Source organism: Oncorhynchus clarkii, chromosome 11, assembly GCF_045791955.1.
Source record: "Oncorhynchus clarkii lewisi isolate Uvic-CL-2024 chromosome 11, UVic_Ocla_1.0, whole genome shotgun sequence".
In the NCBI taxonomy this organism is placed as follows: domain Eukaryota; kingdom Metazoa; phylum Chordata; class Actinopteri; order Salmoniformes; family Salmonidae; genus Oncorhynchus; species Oncorhynchus clarkii.
Window position 1 is genome coordinate 16,326,714 of NC_092157.1, and position 17,792 is coordinate 16,344,505.

Consider the following 17,792-nt stretch of genomic DNA (forward strand, 5'->3'; position numbering starts at 1 on the left):
CGACTGGAAGCCAGTGGAGTGTGCTGTTGAGCGGGGTTACGTGGGAGAATTTGGGATGGTTGAGCACCAGACGGCCTGCGGCATTCTGGATAAATTGCAAGGGTATGATGGCACAAGCGGGCTTCCAGCCATTCATTGTCATGAAAAATAATTTATATAAACATGTTCAGCATCTCCGGGCTTCCACGCATACATGCTGCTGACGCGTGCCTTTGGAACATAGGTAAATCCATTTAATATAGCTTACACCATCCCAATAAAAGTATATAGTTGTGATAGGCCTATAAGCCTGGGAATGTCGTAGAAATCAAAACATAAGTACTGCATCATGCGACTCAATATTGATGATATGGAGAGAAAAAATAGCTAAAGGGTCATGCGCTCTGATACTCTCTTTGGGCTTGAGGCGGAGAGAAACAGAATTGCATTGCTGCTCTTGTGGCAAGCAATTTAGGGGAGATCCAATCAATGGAAGATGGAATTCAAATTAAAAGTGAAATGAGAAAGAAGGGCTCCAATGACCAAACGCCAATAGGTAGGCTACAATTTAGGCTATAATCTGAATGGAGTTGTTTTATGTGTAGGCAAACTGTAGGACGGTGAGAAATAACGTTATGGCTAGCTTCCATTAGACTACTTAGGTAGCTTCTCTCGGTTTGATGCTGTCAAGTCAGGTGCTATGTAATCAGATGGGATGATAAATAACTACCAAGAAGTTAGTCTAGCACGAGATAACCATGGTTGCGGTCTCTCCCTCTGTGCCTGCTCCTGTGCACTGAGCCTCCCGTGTCTTATTCACACACACCGCACGGCCTCCGCTCCCTTGTAGCCAACAGCTGCTCGCACTGTGCCTCTCTCTCTCTCTCTCCCTTTCTCGGAACGGACCGGTTGTCCTTTAGGTCCTTTCGGAACGGGTTTTAACACTACATTTATGCATATTGGGTCTGGGGATATACTGTGTCAACTAGGGAACGGCAGATCTTAACTCCAATCACAATGTTGTCCTTATCACAGGTCCGATGGTAGAGCATTGCGCTTGCAACGCCAAGGTTGTGGATTTGATGCCCACGTGGGACCAGTACGAAAATGTATGCACTACTGTATGTCGCTCTGGATACTAGTGTTTGCTAAATGACAAACATGTACATGCATTCAATCATGAAGTGTTTTGAGATTGATTAGAGTTACAATAGCTGAGTGCAAGGACCGTTTGGTAGGCTACCCATCAGTGTCGTTAATTTGCACAGTTTTGGATGAGATTACTGTGACCAAAGGTTTGTGACTGCAGGTGTGGCTGTGATACAGTCAATGCAACAGCCATAGTTGTAGAACATGAAACTGCAGGAGCAAGTCACTGCTTTGATGTTTGTAGTGAATGATGGTGTTGGGTCATGCCAAGGAGTTGTCAACCGTGATGGAGAGGTCTTGGAGCAGGCAGACCTTCCCTGGGAGGAAGAGCAGCGCTGTTTTTTTGAGGTTGAGTTTAAGGTGGTGGACCAACATCCAAAGAGAGCCTCTGTGACACAGAGAAGAGTGGTCCCAGTTGAGTGAGCCGCCTTGAAGCCTGACTGGTTAGAGTCAAGAAGATTGTTCTGAGAGAGATAACTAGAGTGTTGGTCAGAAACACTAGAAACACACTCAAGGGTTTTGGCTGAAAAAAAGAAGGGACACCGTTCTGTCGTTTTTTTACTTCATAGGGGTTGAGTGTTGGTTTCTTGAGGAGGGGAGCAACTCTGGCTATCTTGAAGTCAGAGGGGATGCATCCAGTGGTCAGGGATGGTCTGGAGAAGGGATGAGGGGATGGGGTCAAGTGGGCAGGATGTCGGGCGGCCGAACATCACGAGTCGCAGTATTTCATCTGGAGAAAGAGGTCAAGACATAGGGTAGTTGTCTGTGAGTAAGACTAGTGGACTCAATTGGCCTTTCTTAAATGTTGTTTTGTAATTGACTAAAACAAGCAGACAACAAGAAAATAGAATTTGAAAAAGGTCAGGTTTTTGCCGTGAGCAAATAGGGTAACCAAGGTAACCACGGGTTGTTTTCCACACAGGCGGGCACGGCCGCAACGTTCTATTCAATACTGACTGGGACTATAGGGAAACCCTTTTGGTTCCATGTAGAACCCTTTTGGGTTCCATGTAGGATCCTTTCCATAGCGGGTTCTACATGGAACCCAAAAGGGTTCTACGTGGAACCAAAACGGGTTCTCCTATGGGGACAGCCAAAGAACCCTTTTGTAACAATTTTTTCAGAGTGTAGTTACCGTTCTAAGCTGTGTGTGTGTGCTTGTTTGTTCTCAGGCCACAGTGTCACAGGACGTCTGGTCTGACACTGTGAGGCATCTGAGGTTGACACCGATGGCCTCCAGGTCACTATGGAGACGGCTGATGACATCCCTTGGCAACGATCGTGTCCAGGAAACGATCCAGGCAACGTCGACGGAACAAACCAAATAAATCAATTCACATTCCAATACTTTATTGAGAATCAATGTATTCAACTACAGCAGTCAATTCCAAAATCATATTCCGTTAGAAATTGATAAGGAAGTCTGTGCAGGAGTAGACCAAAGAGAAACTTCTGTAGTCTGTAGACAGAACCAAGTATGGATCACCTGGTGAACCTAGACACACACAGAGAGACAGGTGAGGTAGGGGCTAGGGTTGGGGGCTAAGGGGCAGGGGCTTCAGGGTTGGTTTGGGGCTAGGAGCTAGGTGTAGTTGGGACTGGGACCGGTACCACATCTCACCTTTGAAGAAGATCTGGTTATGAGTGTTCATGTTTATGGTTTGACTGATTTCATACAGTCTGTGACGTGAGTGTATGAGTTCTATCGTGGAGTAGTGAGTATGTGGCCTGTCGGCACTTCCCTCTCTCAAATACAGCAGGCAGCTTCTCTGCCTCATACCACCTGCCCAGGTATTACACACCATCTAGAAGTTATTTTGAGTTACTATGACTTTTTTACTGTGTGTGTGTGTGTGTGTGTGTTAATGTGTGATAAATTCCATCTCAATTAACACTGTGCGTGCAGTTATCTTGATGACGTTGAAGTCCTGTTGAATTGGGGGTGTGGGGCATCTTCCCAGGTGAACGGTCTGAGCATGTGCAACCGATGAGGTGACCAGGACAACACACAGTACCTAGCCACATAAACACATGATCAGACACAAAACACACAGCAATCTCACACATAATGTTAGTGGTAATTGAGATGGAATTGAGACTACTGTGTAGTTAATACATTATATACATATAAAGACACACAGTACCTGCAAAGGCTGCATATTTTCTCAGTCAATAGCCACTCAGCTCTCTTGGAGAAACGAGATGTTAACATGATCACACAGCACTCTGCCAAATGTCCATGATCAACCTTTCTCCAATATCTCTCATCTGACACATCAACCTGGTGTAGCAGACAATTGTATTATATTCATTTATGTGACAAAACATATATTACATACACATATATTACATACACATTCATATATATATATATATATATATGAATATTTAAAAATATAAAGAATATTTGGCAAATGTTTCTATATATTGTTTAACATAATATACTGTACAGGCATATCACATTTCCAGAGTGGGATCTCTGATAGTTTTAAAGTTATGCCCCATTTTATACTCTGAGAAATTTCACAATTGGCCCAGCGTCGTCTGGGTTTGGCTGGGGTAGGCCATCATTGTAAAGAAGAATGTGTTCTTAACTGGCTTGCCTAGTTAAATAAGGGTTCAATTTTAAAAAATACGAAAAACAGCTCTCCTTTTGCTTCATAACACATCCTTCAAATCACCAGCAGAGGGCGACCATTTTTAACCCCTTTTCACATTCCCTCTGTTGGTAACGTTTGCAAATTGGTCATAACTCTAAAAGTAGCAGAGATCCCACTCTGGATCTATAGAGTAGGCTATTTTATGATCAACAATATATTGAAATATTAGCCAACATTCATGTTTATATTTTGTTATATTAATAAATAAATGCAAGAAAATTTGTATTGAAATCAATATACTATTCACATTACAGAGCAAATGGTAAAGCTTCATGTGACACCAATTTCTGCCTTGTAGCACCTACATTTGAAACATTATGGAGATTTAAAGGAGTAAGGCAAATATGCGCTGTTTAGAAGGGCGAATTGAGTTATTGCACATGCGCACTTCACAGACAAGGCGTTCCTAAGGAAAATATAAAAATAAATGCTTGAACGCGCCAACAGGATCTCACTAGCACTGTATGTTGTGCTCACTGATCAATTTGCTATTTGGACACGACTGGCTCTATTCTATCTTGTGTTAGTTATACAAATCATTGGCTTGGGGCGGCAGCGTAGGACTAATGGTTAAGAGCGTTGGACTAATAACCGGAATAACCGGAAAGTTGCAAGTTCAAACCCCCGAGCTGACAAGGTGACAACATCTGTCGTTCTGCCCCTGAACAGGCAGTTAACCCACTGTTCCTCCGTCATTGAAAATAAGAATTTCTTCTTAGCTGACTTGCCTGGTTAAATAAATAAATAAACTGAGGTCTGTATGGACATGACATGCGTTTTTAATATATTACACAACAACAATCCGACAACCACATTGTGAAAATATTGGCAGTGTTGAGAAAAGTTCTGCAAGATGTCCAACTCAGGCAGTCCATTCAATTGTGGTCGAAGCTAGTCTGAAAACTTTAGACATATTTAATAACTTCTAAGTCGTAAAAGAGTGTAAAGTGCTTGGCCAAAATGTATTACTACTGGACTGGTGACTGTTGAGGTGGGTGATCAGTCAAGTGAGGGGACAATAATGAAACTGAGCACTGATTGGCTAGATGTTGAGTTGCTTGTGCCCAGGGCAGTGGCCCACGGTTGTTTGGTGAGAGAGACAGGTGAGTAGTTACATGGAACTGGAATAATTAGCTAGTTAAAATAATTGTATTTAATCAACAAAGACATGAATCGGCCAATAATATATTACAAAGCTAATTGATGGAAACATATTCATTAGATAGCTTGGTTAGGTAGCTAACAGTTTTAGATAGCTCAGGATCGCAATCTGGGTCGCAATTAATGTTTACTAAAGTTAGCTTAGCTAACTAAGAGATACAAGTAACAACATTGCTTACAAGTAGCTGGAGACTGAAATTGAACACATTTTCCTAGCTAAAACATCAGTTGTTCGCTTTCAGGCTGTTGAAAATGACAGCTAGCTAGCTACTTAGCTTAGCCTTTGGAGGCTTGTCCTTTGTTAGCTACTGTGACGACATCAAGGCGATGTTTATACTATGACTTCATAAACGCACGCTGTACTTATTTGACATTCTTTTTCAAGCTCAGAAATTATGTAGCTTTCCAAGTATGTAGCTATTAACATGCCTTTATCTCCAGACTTGATTTTATTGCAAATTATACCACAATACTTTTATCAGTAGAGCTGACTAAACAACACTGTCTGAATCCTAGAAATAGTGTGAAGTGTTCTGATTCTCTCTCAAGGGGGACAAAGATTTCCATTGGCATTGAGGCTTGGAAGGAGAATGCTGCGCAGGACCGTCTCCTTCCCCATTGAGGTAATATCTAGAAGTCTGTAGCTAGAATATGTTCATATTCTGCCTTTTTTATTGCTGTGGCAACATTGGGTTATTTCAGTTTAATGTCAATAAAGCTCACCTGAATACTGTACTAGTATCCTGCTATTGTTTTTGCTTTATAGTAATTTGTTAGCTCTTTGAGAGTTTTGTATGTAGACTGAAAGCCTTTCCTAAGGAAGTTGTGGTTCTAATGTAGGCGGGACAGCTGCAGCAGCTGGGTCTACAGGGCTGTGGCTCCCACGGTGTGACATCATGCTCGGTGCTCGACCTCCCGGCTCTCCTCAACGCTCACCATGGGCAACGGCAATGGGAGGATGAACGGTGGGGCTGGTACCAGGGGCATGCAGAAGAAGGCCAATGGGAGGATGAGGGAGGGCTAGTGGTCACGCCCTCTTCTACTGGTGAGAGTCGACTGGTCGGGCAATCGGCCATTCTTTCCAATTCTGATTCTTCCTCTCTATGGCTCTTGATGTTCCAAACATTCAGCTGGTAGTCAGATTCATTGGCACATCAGTGAAGTATTGGTAACTCTTGGTCCTTTCTCTCTTCTTTCCTGTCCCCTGTGTAGGTATGCAAAATGATGAGTTTGTCAGGCTGTTCGTGTCAGAGGAGGAGAGAATCCTCAACTCTGCAGACCTGTGAGTGCCCCAGACAACTCCCATTGCCTGTTGTAGTGCTGTTGTGATAGCAGAGTTGGTGTATTAACTACTTTCTAATGTGTGTTGTAGGAGTGCAGAGGAGAGGAGTGACGTTCTAGCAGAGTTGGTGTATTCCCGAAGCAGACTAAAGCAATTGAACTCAGAGCTGCAGAGAACAGTGGAGTTAGCCGATGACAACAACACACTGCTACGCACTGAGAACGCTGCATTGTGCAACCAAGTTAAAGGGTAACAGTAGCAACCATGCAGACACACTGCACTGCACAACCTGGTCAAATGTAACCATCAATCAAAATGTTCATCATTATTTGTGTGTGTTTGTCAGGATGAAGCAGTCGATCCATGATGCAGAGCAGCTGATGGATGAGCTGGAGGAGATCCGGAGCTTATCAGCTGAGAAGGACAGCGCTACGGGCAACCTGGAGTCCTACATCAAACAACTGGTGGGTTACCATGAAGTGGTGTAGAGCAATAGTAACCAAGAAACCATATATACGGTTAGGAAGTGTCTAGGAAAGATATAGAGTGTTGATAAACTGATGTTGTTTTCATCCCTTGTTCCGGCAGGAGAAAGAGAAGGAGATTTTGGAAGACCAGATCGAGACCATTGGCAGTGAGGTATGATGACCTCTAAGCCTTGACCTCTGACCCTGTCAGAACATACAAACTGAATGTTTCACTGGCCAGCCAACATGGATGCATAATATTAATTTGTTGTCCTCAAAACATCACTGAACTGTTCTGTTCTGTTCTCTCCCTGTGTGTCTCTCTGTCTCTCTCCCTCTCCTTAGATGTCCCGTATTATACCAGATAGAGCCACTGACAAGAAGAAGATCGCTGACCTCAGCAATGCTCTACAGGCCTTACAGGTAGCACACATACATGCTCGGATATCATCTGATACCACCAGGAGGGTGATGATATCCTTCCACCAGATCACAGAGGGGTGATTGATATCCTTCCACCAGATCACAGGGGGGTGATTGATATCCTTCCACCAGATCACAGGTGGGATTGATATCCTTCCACCAGATCACAGGGGGGTGATTGATATCCTTCCACCAGATCACAGGGGTGATTGATATCCTTCCACCAGATCACAGGGGGGTGATTGATATCCTTCCACCAGATCACAGGGGTGATTGATATCCTTCCACCAGATCACAGGGGGGTGATTGATATCCTTCCACCAGATCACGGGGGGATTGATATCCTTCCACCAGGTCACAGGTGGGATTGATATCCTTTCACCAGGTCACAGGGGTGGGATTGATATCCCTCCACCAGATCACAGGGAGGGGGGGGTGATTGTGGTCCTTCCACCAGATCACAGGGAGGGATTGTGGTCCTTTCACCAGATCACAGGGGGGTGGGGGGGCGTTGATTGTGGTCTTTCCACCAGATCATGGGAGGGTGATTGTTGCGGGAGGGTGATTGTGGTCTTTCCACCAGATCAGAGGGTGGTGATTGTAGTCCTTCCACCAGATCACAGGGCGGTGATTGTGTTCCTGGGAGGCCACACGCTTTTGTTCCACTCCAACTATTAAGTGTGTGTGTGTGTGTGTGTGCGTGTGTGTGCGTGAAACAGCTACGGCTAGAGGAGAGCAGACTCGCCCTGGATCAGAGGTATGAGGTCATACATAAGGTATGTGATAACTACATATTGAAAATAATGTTTACATTTCAAATATTCCCTAAATTCCCAATAAATGTTCTTTAGACATGCCACATGACTTGCCAGTTTAAATTAGGTCCATTGTAGTCTATTAGCTGGCTGGCCAGTCCCCAACATCTCTTTGTGTGTCTCCCCTACAGAAGGACTTTGTTATTGAGCAGCTGGAGCAGTCACTCACAGAGTACTCCTCCATCGCACAGGTACAACACACACACACATTTTACATATGCCTGATGTAGACCTCATACATCTAACTGATACACACTGTGGGCTTTATGTTGTGTGTTTCTCTGTTCTCAGGATCTAAAGGAGAAGATGAAGGATCTGGAGAGCCAACTGGCAGAGGCCCTAGTGTAACACACACACACTCAATCATAACATCTCTCACACAATCACTCTCTAATTGTGGCACGCTCTTTGTAATACCCTCTCTTTTTTTAATACCCTTTCTCTCTTTCCCCCTGTCTTTCCCTCTCTCTTTCTCTGTTTTTAGTAATGGAGGAGAGGGGCGTTACATGGCGTTAGATGGGACTCTGTCTGCAGCCACTCAGCGCTCCATCTCTCTAGCGGAGGAAATGGGTCTACTGCCACGTAGGATGGTGGGTCGCATACACACAACATATGACCGATCACTCTTTTCACATCTTCCCCCAAAGTGCAGAAGTGCTTGTCTGTAGTGTTGTCTTCACTGTTTGGTGATCAGGTAGTACTACAGGACAGTGTGAGCTTAGGGTTGGGTAGGACTTAGCTGGGAGGCAGGCTGCCTTCACACACACTAGGGAGATGCTCTGTTGCGAAATGTATGTGTTCACTTCCTATCCCAGGATGAGTCCTCTGATGAGGAGGTGCAGGAGCAAAGAGATGAGAGGGTAGAGAAAGAGGAGAAGCAGAGAGTGGAGGAGAGGATAGAAAGAGAGGAGAATGAGAAGAAAGATGAGGAGGTCAAGGAGGAGAAACAGCTGTTACAGAAGAAGAGAGGTGTGTTGTCAGATCTGGTGGGAGGTGTCAAGGCAGCAGGAGGTTTCACCCTGGGTTTCCTGGCTCCTCTGGGTGTGCTGGTCTCCATGGTCCCTGGCTGCTACGACCACTGTACTGGACTCAGCTGCACCGATATCCTCTGGTCTACTGCCAGATACCTCATACAGCCATACTGCAACGTGCACCACATAGGCCTTCCTCCTCTGTAACACATACATACATATATACGCATGCATACCTACCTACATACTACCTACACGCACACATTCACAAAAACACACACACTAATCAAACCTCAATCCACCAACCCTGATCTTCAACCCTCCCAGGCTGCAATGTTGCTGTTAACTAAATAAAACTGAATACTGCATCATACATGGACAACTGGTTGTATTTTAATAAAGGGAAACAGTAGAGTTGATATTACAATGTTTATTTTTTAGCTTTATGAAGATTAGCTCAATTACATTTTAAAGATTGGACTCAATGTTGTTCATGTTTTTGTTATTTCTCTACACTGTTTTATTTATTTTTTATTTAATCTTTATTTAACTACGCAAGTCAGTTAAGAACAGATTCTTATTTACAATGACGGCCTACCAAAAGGCCTCTGCGTGGATGGGGGCTGGGATTAAAAATATAGGACAAAACACACATCACGACAAGAGACATAAGACGACAACATAGCATGGCAACATAGCATGGCAGCGACACAACATGGTAGCAGCACAAAACGGTACAAACATTGTTGGGCACAAACCGCAAGAAAGTAGAGATTGTTCTGTACAGTACTAAATAAATGCACTGTCACGTTCCTGTTTGGATTGTAAATATGATTTCTATTCAATACAGAGACATGAACCAGTTTGTCTTTCCACTTCATATAAACGTTTTAATGTATATTTTCAAACAACGCGAGACCTGAGCAGTGGACTGGAGTCGTGGTCTGACGTCATCCGAAAATGGCTACTTCGTAAAAGCGTTTATAAAATACGGTATTTTCATTTTACACATTTAAATCCGTCTATATGCTCTATTTCTACATTTCATAGGTTTTTAATGTTATATTTGCACATGTGGTTACCCTCCTGAATGCCTCGTCATTTTAAAATGGACTAACTTCGCTAGTTTACCGCGCTCGTCGTATTTCGAAATAAGAGCGCTTTGTTATTAACAGTAATTTATCTGCGAAATCAACATTTTAAGAGAGATTAAATGGTTTCAAACTTCATAAACGTTTATCTTAATGTACATTTATAATTATAGCATAGGAAATGATTCACAATTAAATTGATATATGAGTAATGGTTCAACAGAACGTAGCTTATTTTCGCGGTTAGCTGTAGGGCAGTTAGCTATGGAACTGAGGAACTTTTATTTTCATAATGTTGGCTAAACTGTTCGATGAGATGAGTGTTGTGGTTGTAATTGTGTATTCCTTTCAATCACTTATTTTTATCCCAACAGAACACCCGATACACACTTTCAACCAAACATTAACATTATTATAAAGGGTGAGTACATGTGTGTTTATGTAAATGTGTTATGTGTATCTTGCTGAGGGAGAGAGAAGGAAAGAACTAGAATGGTAGATGGATAAGCTATTATTATTTTGGGAGAGAAAAGATTGACTGTTTAAACAATAATGTTTTGGTAAAAAGATAAGGGCTGGACATGGAGAAATGTAACCACTCTGAAATTCATACGAATATGGATGCAAGGACTGACCATCCAAGATATCAACATAGTTTTAATCATGTTTTTAGGTTTTACAGTGTTTGTTTATATTTACAATGTTTACAAACATTGGAGTTAAACAAGCTTATATTTTAGGTTCTGATGTAGTGTGACAGTTGAACTGAGCTCATTAGGCATTTCTAAGATATATTCTTCAAGAATCCTTGAGGATATATAATTCATTTATACGTCCAGAAATTGATGTAGATTTCCCCTTTAAATACTGTCAGTTTGAGGTTGGACCTGTCCTAGCCTTTCTCAAATATAAACAGCAACAACCTTGCAAGCACACTATCTCCTCTGACATGAAGACCTTTTAGTAAAGGTATTGCATTGTTAGTTAAAAAACTATCCGGTTGAAATTAATTCCCCTTCCTGCAGTTTGACCCCAGCGTGAACCCGGAAGCAGTAATGTCACAGCTGGCCCACAGCGAGCACCTGTTGGAGCAGCTGCGTTGGCAGCGGGAAAGCAACGTTCTGTGTGACATTACGGTCGTCGTGGGCGACACGCTGTTCCGAGCGCACCGTAATGTCCTGGCGGCGTTCAGCGGGTTCTTCTCCGCACTGCCTGACAGAGGTCACCTGGTCACAACCCTTAACCCGGAGTTTGTCAGTGAGCAGGCCCTGAACACCCTGCTGAAATACATCTATTCTGGAGAACTACTCACTGACAGGTAGGTACATCACTACACTGATGTGTACGAAGCTAATTTAGCAATAGGTGTGGCAATACTATTCATCAAATCAAAAGGTGTGTAAGCGCCCCTACTACTCCCTTTGTATAATATGACTACACCACCATCATACCATCACAATAACTATGTATCACAGGAGGCTGCTGAGGGCAGGAATGGAGTGAATGGAATGGTATCAAACACATGGAAAGCATGTGTTTGATGAGTTCGATTACCATTCCTTTTATACCATTCCAGCCATTACTATGAACCCGTCCTCCCAAATTAAGGTGCCACCAAACTCCTGTGCTATGTAGGATCCGATATTGTTGTTAATCTGTTGTTTATCTGTTTTAGTTATTGATCTCTTGTTTATTTGTGGTTGCCATGATAACAGTGATGGGTCGGAGGCCGTGCTGGGAGCGGCGGTGTTCCTGGGGATGAGGGAGGCAGAGCGTCACCTGATAGACAAGTCTGACAGCCAACGGGAGATGAGGATAGAGTCAGCCTCACCTACCACCTCCCCCCATTGCTTAGCTTCACCCCCCAGCCCAGAGGCGTTCAAGCCCTTGTCCTGCGTTTCTGGAGGGGGCTCGGTAGAGAGGGAGGAGGAAGAAGAGCGGGGAGATCCAGAGTACACCCCTCCCTCCCCAAGCCCCCCAACATCCCCCCGAAGAGGAGCGAGGAAAAGAAAGGGAAGAAAGCCCAAGGCCACACCTCGAAACCAAACCTTGCCTAGCAACCCAACATCACCTAGCCATGACGACACCCAAGATGACGCAACAGTCCCCCAGCCTCAGAGGGGCAGGGGGAGAGGAAGGGGGAGGGGAAGGGGGAGGGGAGGAGGAATGAGGAGAGATCTGTCGTTGAAGGTGTCAGACCTTCAGATCGTTGAGGAGAATGAGACAGACCTCAGCCCTTCATCATTGAAACCTGTCAAGAGGCAAAGGAGGAGCAGTGGAGAGAGGAGAGGAAAGAAGAGAGGGAGAGGCAGAGGAAGAGGGAAACTGAAGGAGAGCAGATTGAGCGATGGAGAGGGGGATGAGTGGAAGGCTGGGTTGAAGAACCAACAGGTGAAAGAGAAGCCAGTGTGTGCTGAGTGTAACAAAGAGTTCTCTGAGATCAGTAGCCTGAGGAGACACATGAGGATCCATAAAGGAGTGAAACCTTTCCAGTGTCTCTTCTGTTCCCGAGCCTTCACACAGGGAAACCAGCTCAAGACTCACCTCCGCATACACACAGGTAAGAGACACACACATAGCTAGCATACACACGGGTAAGACGCACACACACACTCCTCCGCATACACGTACAGGTGTGAGACAACCTAACTGTCTCTCTGCCTTTCTAGGAGAGAAGCCGTTTGCATGTTCTCAGTGTGACAAGGGTTTTGCCCAGAAGTGTCAGTTGGTGGCTCACTGTCGAATGTACCACGGAGAAGAGAAACCTTACACCTGTGAACAATGTGGGCTGCAGTTCGCTACCTCATCTAACTACAAGATACACTGCAGGTAGGACTGTGTGTGTCTGAGTGTGCATGCATGTGTGGAGAGAAGACCTATTTGTGTGTATCTATCTACCTGTGTGTGTGTCCATGTGTGTGTCCATATAGGAAGCACAGTGGAGAGAAGCCGTATGTGTGTGAACAGTGTGGGAAGGGTTTTGCCCAGGCCAGCACTCTGACCTATCACATGAGGATCCACACAGGAGAGAAACCTTACCAATGTGACGATTGTGGGATGGCCTTCTCCGTCTCTTCCTCTCTCATCACACACAAACGCAAACACACAGGTAACACACTGAAGCAAAGAGAAACATTACCAGTTAAATTAGTATTGGTTGTGTGTGTGTGATCATGTGTCCCTGTATTCTCTGACGTGTGTGTGTGAGATCATGTGTCCCTGTTTTCTCTGACGTGTGTGTGTGAGATCATGTGTCCCTGTTTTCTCTGACGTGTGTGTGTGTGAGATCATGTGGCCCTGTATTCTCTGACGTGTGTGATCATATGTCCCTGTATTCTCTGACGTGTGTGTGTGAGATCATGTGTCCCTGTATTCTCTGACGTGTGTGTGTGATCATATGTCCCTGTATTCTCTGACGTGTGTGTGCGCGTCTGTGTTTCTGTGTGTTTTCCAGGTGAAGCTCCACACGAGTGTCTGGTGTGTCAGAAGGCCTTCATTACCAAACGAGAACTCAACAAACACTCCCGCATCCACAACGGTGAGTCTACCGAACACACACACGTGAGAACCAACCACTTTGAATACTTAAATCTATCCAAGGGAAAAGATGACAAGCAAGCTGTCTGTTAGTTGTGTAGATCTACTGTGTTCTAGAAGGGCACCTGTCCTGGAGTGGAGAGTAAACACAAGATGGAGAGAGTCACTTGGAAGAGGAGAGAGAGAGAGATGTAGGTAAAGAATAGAGGATGGAGAAGAAGGGACCATATAGAAGTGTAGTGGGAAGAAGGTAGAAGATGGATAGACTGATAAAGGAGTTGATATGGAGATTATAGATGTTGCTGAGTTTTTCCTGACCATGTGACTTGACCAGGAAAGACTCCTGGGCCTAGTTGTAAAGAATGGGGAAAGATTTGGGTGTGTGTGTTTGCTGTATGTGTGTAGGTGGAGACTCAGCTGTTAAGCAGCGTGTGACATGTGAGCTGTGTGGAAACACCTACGCTGGCCTGAGCAGCCTGAAGAAACACCAAGAGAGACAACACTTAGGTGAGATGTGTGTGTGTGTCAACTTATCCTTTTGGCCATCTATGTTAACCTGTGTGTGTGTTCTCCAGTTCCAATGGCGGTTCCAGAATGGGTTCTCCTCCACAACATTCCTATCGACCACCAGGGGCTAATCTCCCGCGATGCGCCCAGCCCCATGCACGAGGAGCCAGGCAACCCTGACCCCGAGGAGCCAGGCAACCCTGACCCCGAGGAGCCAGGCAACCCTGACCCCGAGGAGCCAGGCAACCCTGACCCCGAGGAGCCAGGCAACCCTGACCCCGAGGAGCCAGGCAACCCTGACCCCGAGGAGCCAGGCAACCCTGACCCCGAGGAGCCAGGCAACCCTGACCTCGAGGAGCCAGGCAACCCTGACCTCGAGGAGCCAGGCAACCCTGACCTCGAGGAGCCACGCAACCCTGACCTCGAGGAGCCAGACAACCCTGACCTCGAGGAGGCAGACAACCATGACCCCGAGGAGCCAGACAACCCTGAACCAACGACCCCTAACTTGAGCCCAAACCCTCTCAGTGTTCTAGTAGAACAGTTGCGTACATCTTCCTCCAACTTCTCTTCCTCACTCTCCCACTGTGATCCAGCCTACCCTGTCGAAGACATGGAGCAGATCATCATCATTAGAACTTTGGACAATGACCCCTGCCCTGACCCCTGACTCAACCACCTCTGACCCCCTCACCCAGATCCTAACATAACTCTCTCAGGCTTGGAGTGGATCCAACCTTTTTGAATGGATCAACGGGACCTACAGGATCCAATATGAATCAGCTGTAGTGTCAGATATAGAACTGTGAATAGTGTGGATGTTGACAAATCATATATGTAATTACATTTACATTTTAGTAATGTAGCAGACGCTCTCATCCACAGCGATTTACAGTAGTGAGTGCATAACTTTTTGTAATTCACTCCATCTTTTAATGAAATGAACTCATTCAGATCTAAACATTTATTTTATTGTATGTTTGAAATGTTTATTACTAGAGATAATCACTGAGGACCTACCCACAGAACAGCCAGGCTCACCATCTCCTGGCTTTGCATTTCTCTACACATCCTGAATCGTCCTATGTTCAATGTTCTGGTTTTAATCCCACGTCTCAGTAACATGGGGTTTAATGTCTTATGGAATCTAGAGGTAGTATTGAGATGGATGGATATTTATGAAAAGTCAAGGTTTTTAATTCAACAGCTCTATTCTTTATTCACACACCTTGATTTTCCCCCCCAAAAATTGGTGTTACAAAGTGGGATTAAAATGGATTTAATTGTAATTTTGTGTCAATGATCTACACAATATACTCTGTAATGTCAAATTGGAAAAAACATTCTAAGATGAGTAAAAAAAAATATATATGTGAAAAATACAACACTTACAGTTGAAGTCGGACGTTTACATACACTTAGGTTGGAGTCGTTTTTCAACCGCTCCACAAACTATAGTTTTGGCAAGTCGGTTAGGACATTTGCTTTGTGCATGACACAAGTCATTTTCCAACAATTGTTTACAGACATAATTCACTGCATCACTTATAATTTACTGTATCACAATTCCAGTGGGTCAGAAGTTTACATACACAAAGTTGACTGTGCTGTTAAACAGCTTGGAAAATTTCAGAAAAGTATGTTATGGTTTTAGAAGCTTCTAATAGGCTAATTGACATAATTTAAGTCAATTGGAGGTGTACCTGTGGATGTATTTCAAGGCCTACCTTCATACTCAGTGCCTCTTTGCTTGACATCATGGAAAAAATCTAAAGAAATCAGCCAAGACCTCATAAAACATTTTGTAGACCTCTACAAGTCTGGTTCATCCTTGGGAGCAATTACCAAATGCCTGAAGGTACCACGTTCATCTGTACAAACAATAGTATAAACACCATGGGACCACGCAGCCGTCATACCGCTCAGGAAGGAGATGCGTTCTGTCTCCGAGAGATGAATGTACTTTGGTGCGAAAAGTGCAAATCAATCCCAGAACAACAGCAAAGGACGATGCTGGAGGAAACAGGTACAAAAGTATCTATATCCACAGTAAAACTAGTCCTATATCGACATAACCTGAAAGGCCGCTCAGCAAGGAAGAAGCCACTGCACCAAAACTTCCATAAAAAAGCCAGACTATAGTTTGCAACTGCACATGGGGACAAAGATTGCACTTTTTGGAGAAATGTCCTCTGGTGTGATGAAACAAAAATAGAACTGTTTGGCCATAATGACCATCGTTATGTTTGGAGGGAAAAGGGGGAGGCTTGCAAGCTGAAGAACACCATCCCAACCGTGAAGCACAGGGGTGGCAGCATCATGTTGTGAGGGTGCTTTGCTGCAGGAGGGACTGGTGCACTTCACAAAATAGATGGCATCATGAGGAAATGAATATTATGTGGATATATTGAAGCAACGTCTCAAGACATCAGTCAGGAAGTTAAAGCTTGGTCGCAAATGAGTCTTCCAAATGGACAATGACCCCAAGCATACTTCCAAAGTTGTGGCAAAATGGCTTAAGGACAACAACGTCAAGGTATTGGAGTGGCCATCACAAAGCCCTGACCTCAATCCTATAGCAAATTTGTGGGCAGAACAGAAAAAGAGTGTACGAGCAAGGAGGCCTACAAACCTGACTCAATTACACCAGCTCTGTCAGGAGGAATGAGCCAAAATTCACCCAACTTATTGTGGGAAGCTTGTGGAAGGCTACAAGAAACATGGGACCCAAGTTAAACAATTTAAAGGCAATGCTACCAAATACTAATTGAGTGTATGTAAACTTCTGACCCACTGGGAATGTGATGAAAGAAATAAAAGCTGAAATAAATAATTCTTTATTATTCTGACATTTCACATTCTTAAAAAAGTGGTGATCCTAACTGACCTAAGATGGGGAATTGTGACTGATTAAATGTCAAGAATTGTAAAACAAAACTGAGTTTAAATGTATTTGGCTAAGGTGTATGTAAACTTCCGACTTCAACTGTATATAACTTGATTAGATAAGTGTTACAACCCCTGAGTCAATACATATTAGAATCCCCTTTAGCAGTGATTACAGCTGTGAATCCTTCTGGGTAAGTCTCTATGAGCTTTGCACACTTGAATTGTACAATATTTGCACATTATTATTTTCAAAATTCTTCAAGCTCTGACAAGTTGGTTGTTGATCATTGCTAGCAATGTCAAGCCGATTTAAGTGAAAACTGTAACTAGGCCACTCCGGAACATTCGATGTTGTCTCGGTAAGCAACTCCAGTGTAAACTTAGCAAAAAAAGAAATGTCCCTTTTTCAGGACCCTGTCTTTCAAAGATAATTTGTAAAAATCCAAATAACTTTACAGATCTTCATTGTAAAGGGTTTAATAAACACTGTTTCCCATGCTTGTACAATTAACCATAAACAATTAATGAACATTCACCTGTGGAACGGTCATTAAGACACTAACAACTTACAGACAGTAGGCAATTAAGGTAACAGTAATGAAAACGTAGGACACTAAAGAGGCCTTTCTACTGACTCTGAAAAACACCAAAAGAAAGATGCCCGGGGTCCCTGCTCATCTGCGTGAACGTGCCTTCGGCATGCTGAGGACTGCAAATGTGGCCAGGGCAAGAAATTGCAATGTTCGTACTGTGAGACGCCTAAGACAGCGCTACAGGGAGACAGGACGGACAGCTAATTGTCCTCGCAGTGGCAGACCACGTGTAACAACACCTGCACAGGATCGGTACATCCGAACATCA

The 17,792-nt window shown here is 44.1% G+C and overlaps 3 protein-coding genes across 4 annotated transcripts; 2 read left to right on the plus strand and 1 right to left on the minus strand.

Moving 5' to 3' along the window:
- Positions 1 to 2,531: 2,531 nt before the first annotated feature.
- On the minus strand, positions 2,532 to 2,922 carry LOC139420541 (apolipoprotein D-like; the record flags this gene model as incomplete). Its single annotated transcript, XM_071170737.1, has 3 exons — positions 2,532 to 2,623; positions 2,750 to 2,762; positions 2,806 to 2,922. Coding segments are annotated over 3 exons (222 nt in total), but the record flags the coding sequence as incomplete, so codon positions are not given.
- Positions 2,923 to 4,255: 1,333 nt separating this feature from the next.
- LOC139420648 (protein KASH5-like) lies at positions 4,256 to 8,805 on the plus strand. Its single transcript, XM_071170856.1, has 12 exons — positions 4,256 to 4,891; positions 5,499 to 5,572; positions 5,790 to 5,994; positions 6,162 to 6,231; positions 6,322 to 6,480; positions 6,578 to 6,695; positions 6,820 to 6,870; positions 7,044 to 7,121; positions 7,841 to 7,897; positions 8,068 to 8,127; positions 8,228 to 8,280; positions 8,421 to 8,805. The coding sequence occupies exons 1-12, from the start codon at positions 4,810 to 4,812 to the stop codon at positions 8,602 to 8,604; spliced, it is 1,191 nt and encodes a 396-aa protein (XP_071026957.1). The 5' UTR covers positions 4,256 to 4,809; the 3' UTR covers positions 8,605 to 8,805.
- Positions 8,806 to 9,840: 1,035 nt separating this feature from the next.
- On the plus strand, positions 9,841 to 17,464 carry LOC139420277 (myoneurin-like). 2 transcript variants are annotated; one of them, XM_071170180.1, is made up of 10 exons: positions 9,841 to 9,900; positions 10,373 to 10,419; positions 11,024 to 11,316; positions 11,714 to 12,558; positions 12,668 to 12,827; positions 12,929 to 13,107; positions 13,453 to 13,536; positions 13,941 to 14,042; positions 14,111 to 14,212; positions 14,261 to 15,422. In XM_071170180.1, the coding sequence occupies exons 3-10, from the start codon at positions 11,054 to 11,056 to the stop codon at positions 14,710 to 14,712; spliced, it is 2,187 nt and encodes a 728-aa protein (XP_071026281.1). In that variant the 5' UTR covers positions 9,841 to 9,900; positions 10,373 to 10,419; positions 11,024 to 11,053; the 3' UTR covers positions 14,713 to 15,422. The 2 variants fall into 2 exon arrangements, with proteins under 2 accessions (XP_071026281.1, XP_071026280.1); XM_071170179.1 differs by having other exon boundaries at positions 14,111 to 17,464.
- The last annotated feature ends 328 nt before the right edge of the window (positions 17,465 to 17,792 follow it).

Coding starts and splice junctions, on each gene's coding strand:
- LOC139420648 (XM_071170856.1), top strand. CDS start 4,810: ATGAAACTGAGCACTGATTGGCTAGATGTTGAGTTGCTTGTGCCCAGG. Junction 5,995..6,161: donor GGTCACGCCCTCTTCTACTG/GTGAGAGTCGAC, acceptor TCCCCTGTGTAG/GTATGCAAAATGATGAGTTT. Junction 7,898..8,067: donor GGTATGAGGTCATACATAAG/GTATGTGATAAC, acceptor TCTCCCCTACAG/AAGGACTTTGTTATTGAGCA.
- LOC139420277 (XM_071170179.1), top strand. CDS start 11,054: ATGTCACAGCTGGCCCACAGCGAGCACCTGTTGGAGCAGCTGCGTTGG. Junction 13,537..13,940: donor ACACTCCCGCATCCACAACG/GTGAGTCTACCG, acceptor GTATGTGTGTAG/GTGGAGACTCAGCTGTTAAG. Junction 14,043..14,110: donor CCAAGAGAGACAACACTTAG/GTGAGATGTGTG, acceptor TGTGTTCTCCAG/TTCCAATGGCGGTTCCAGAA.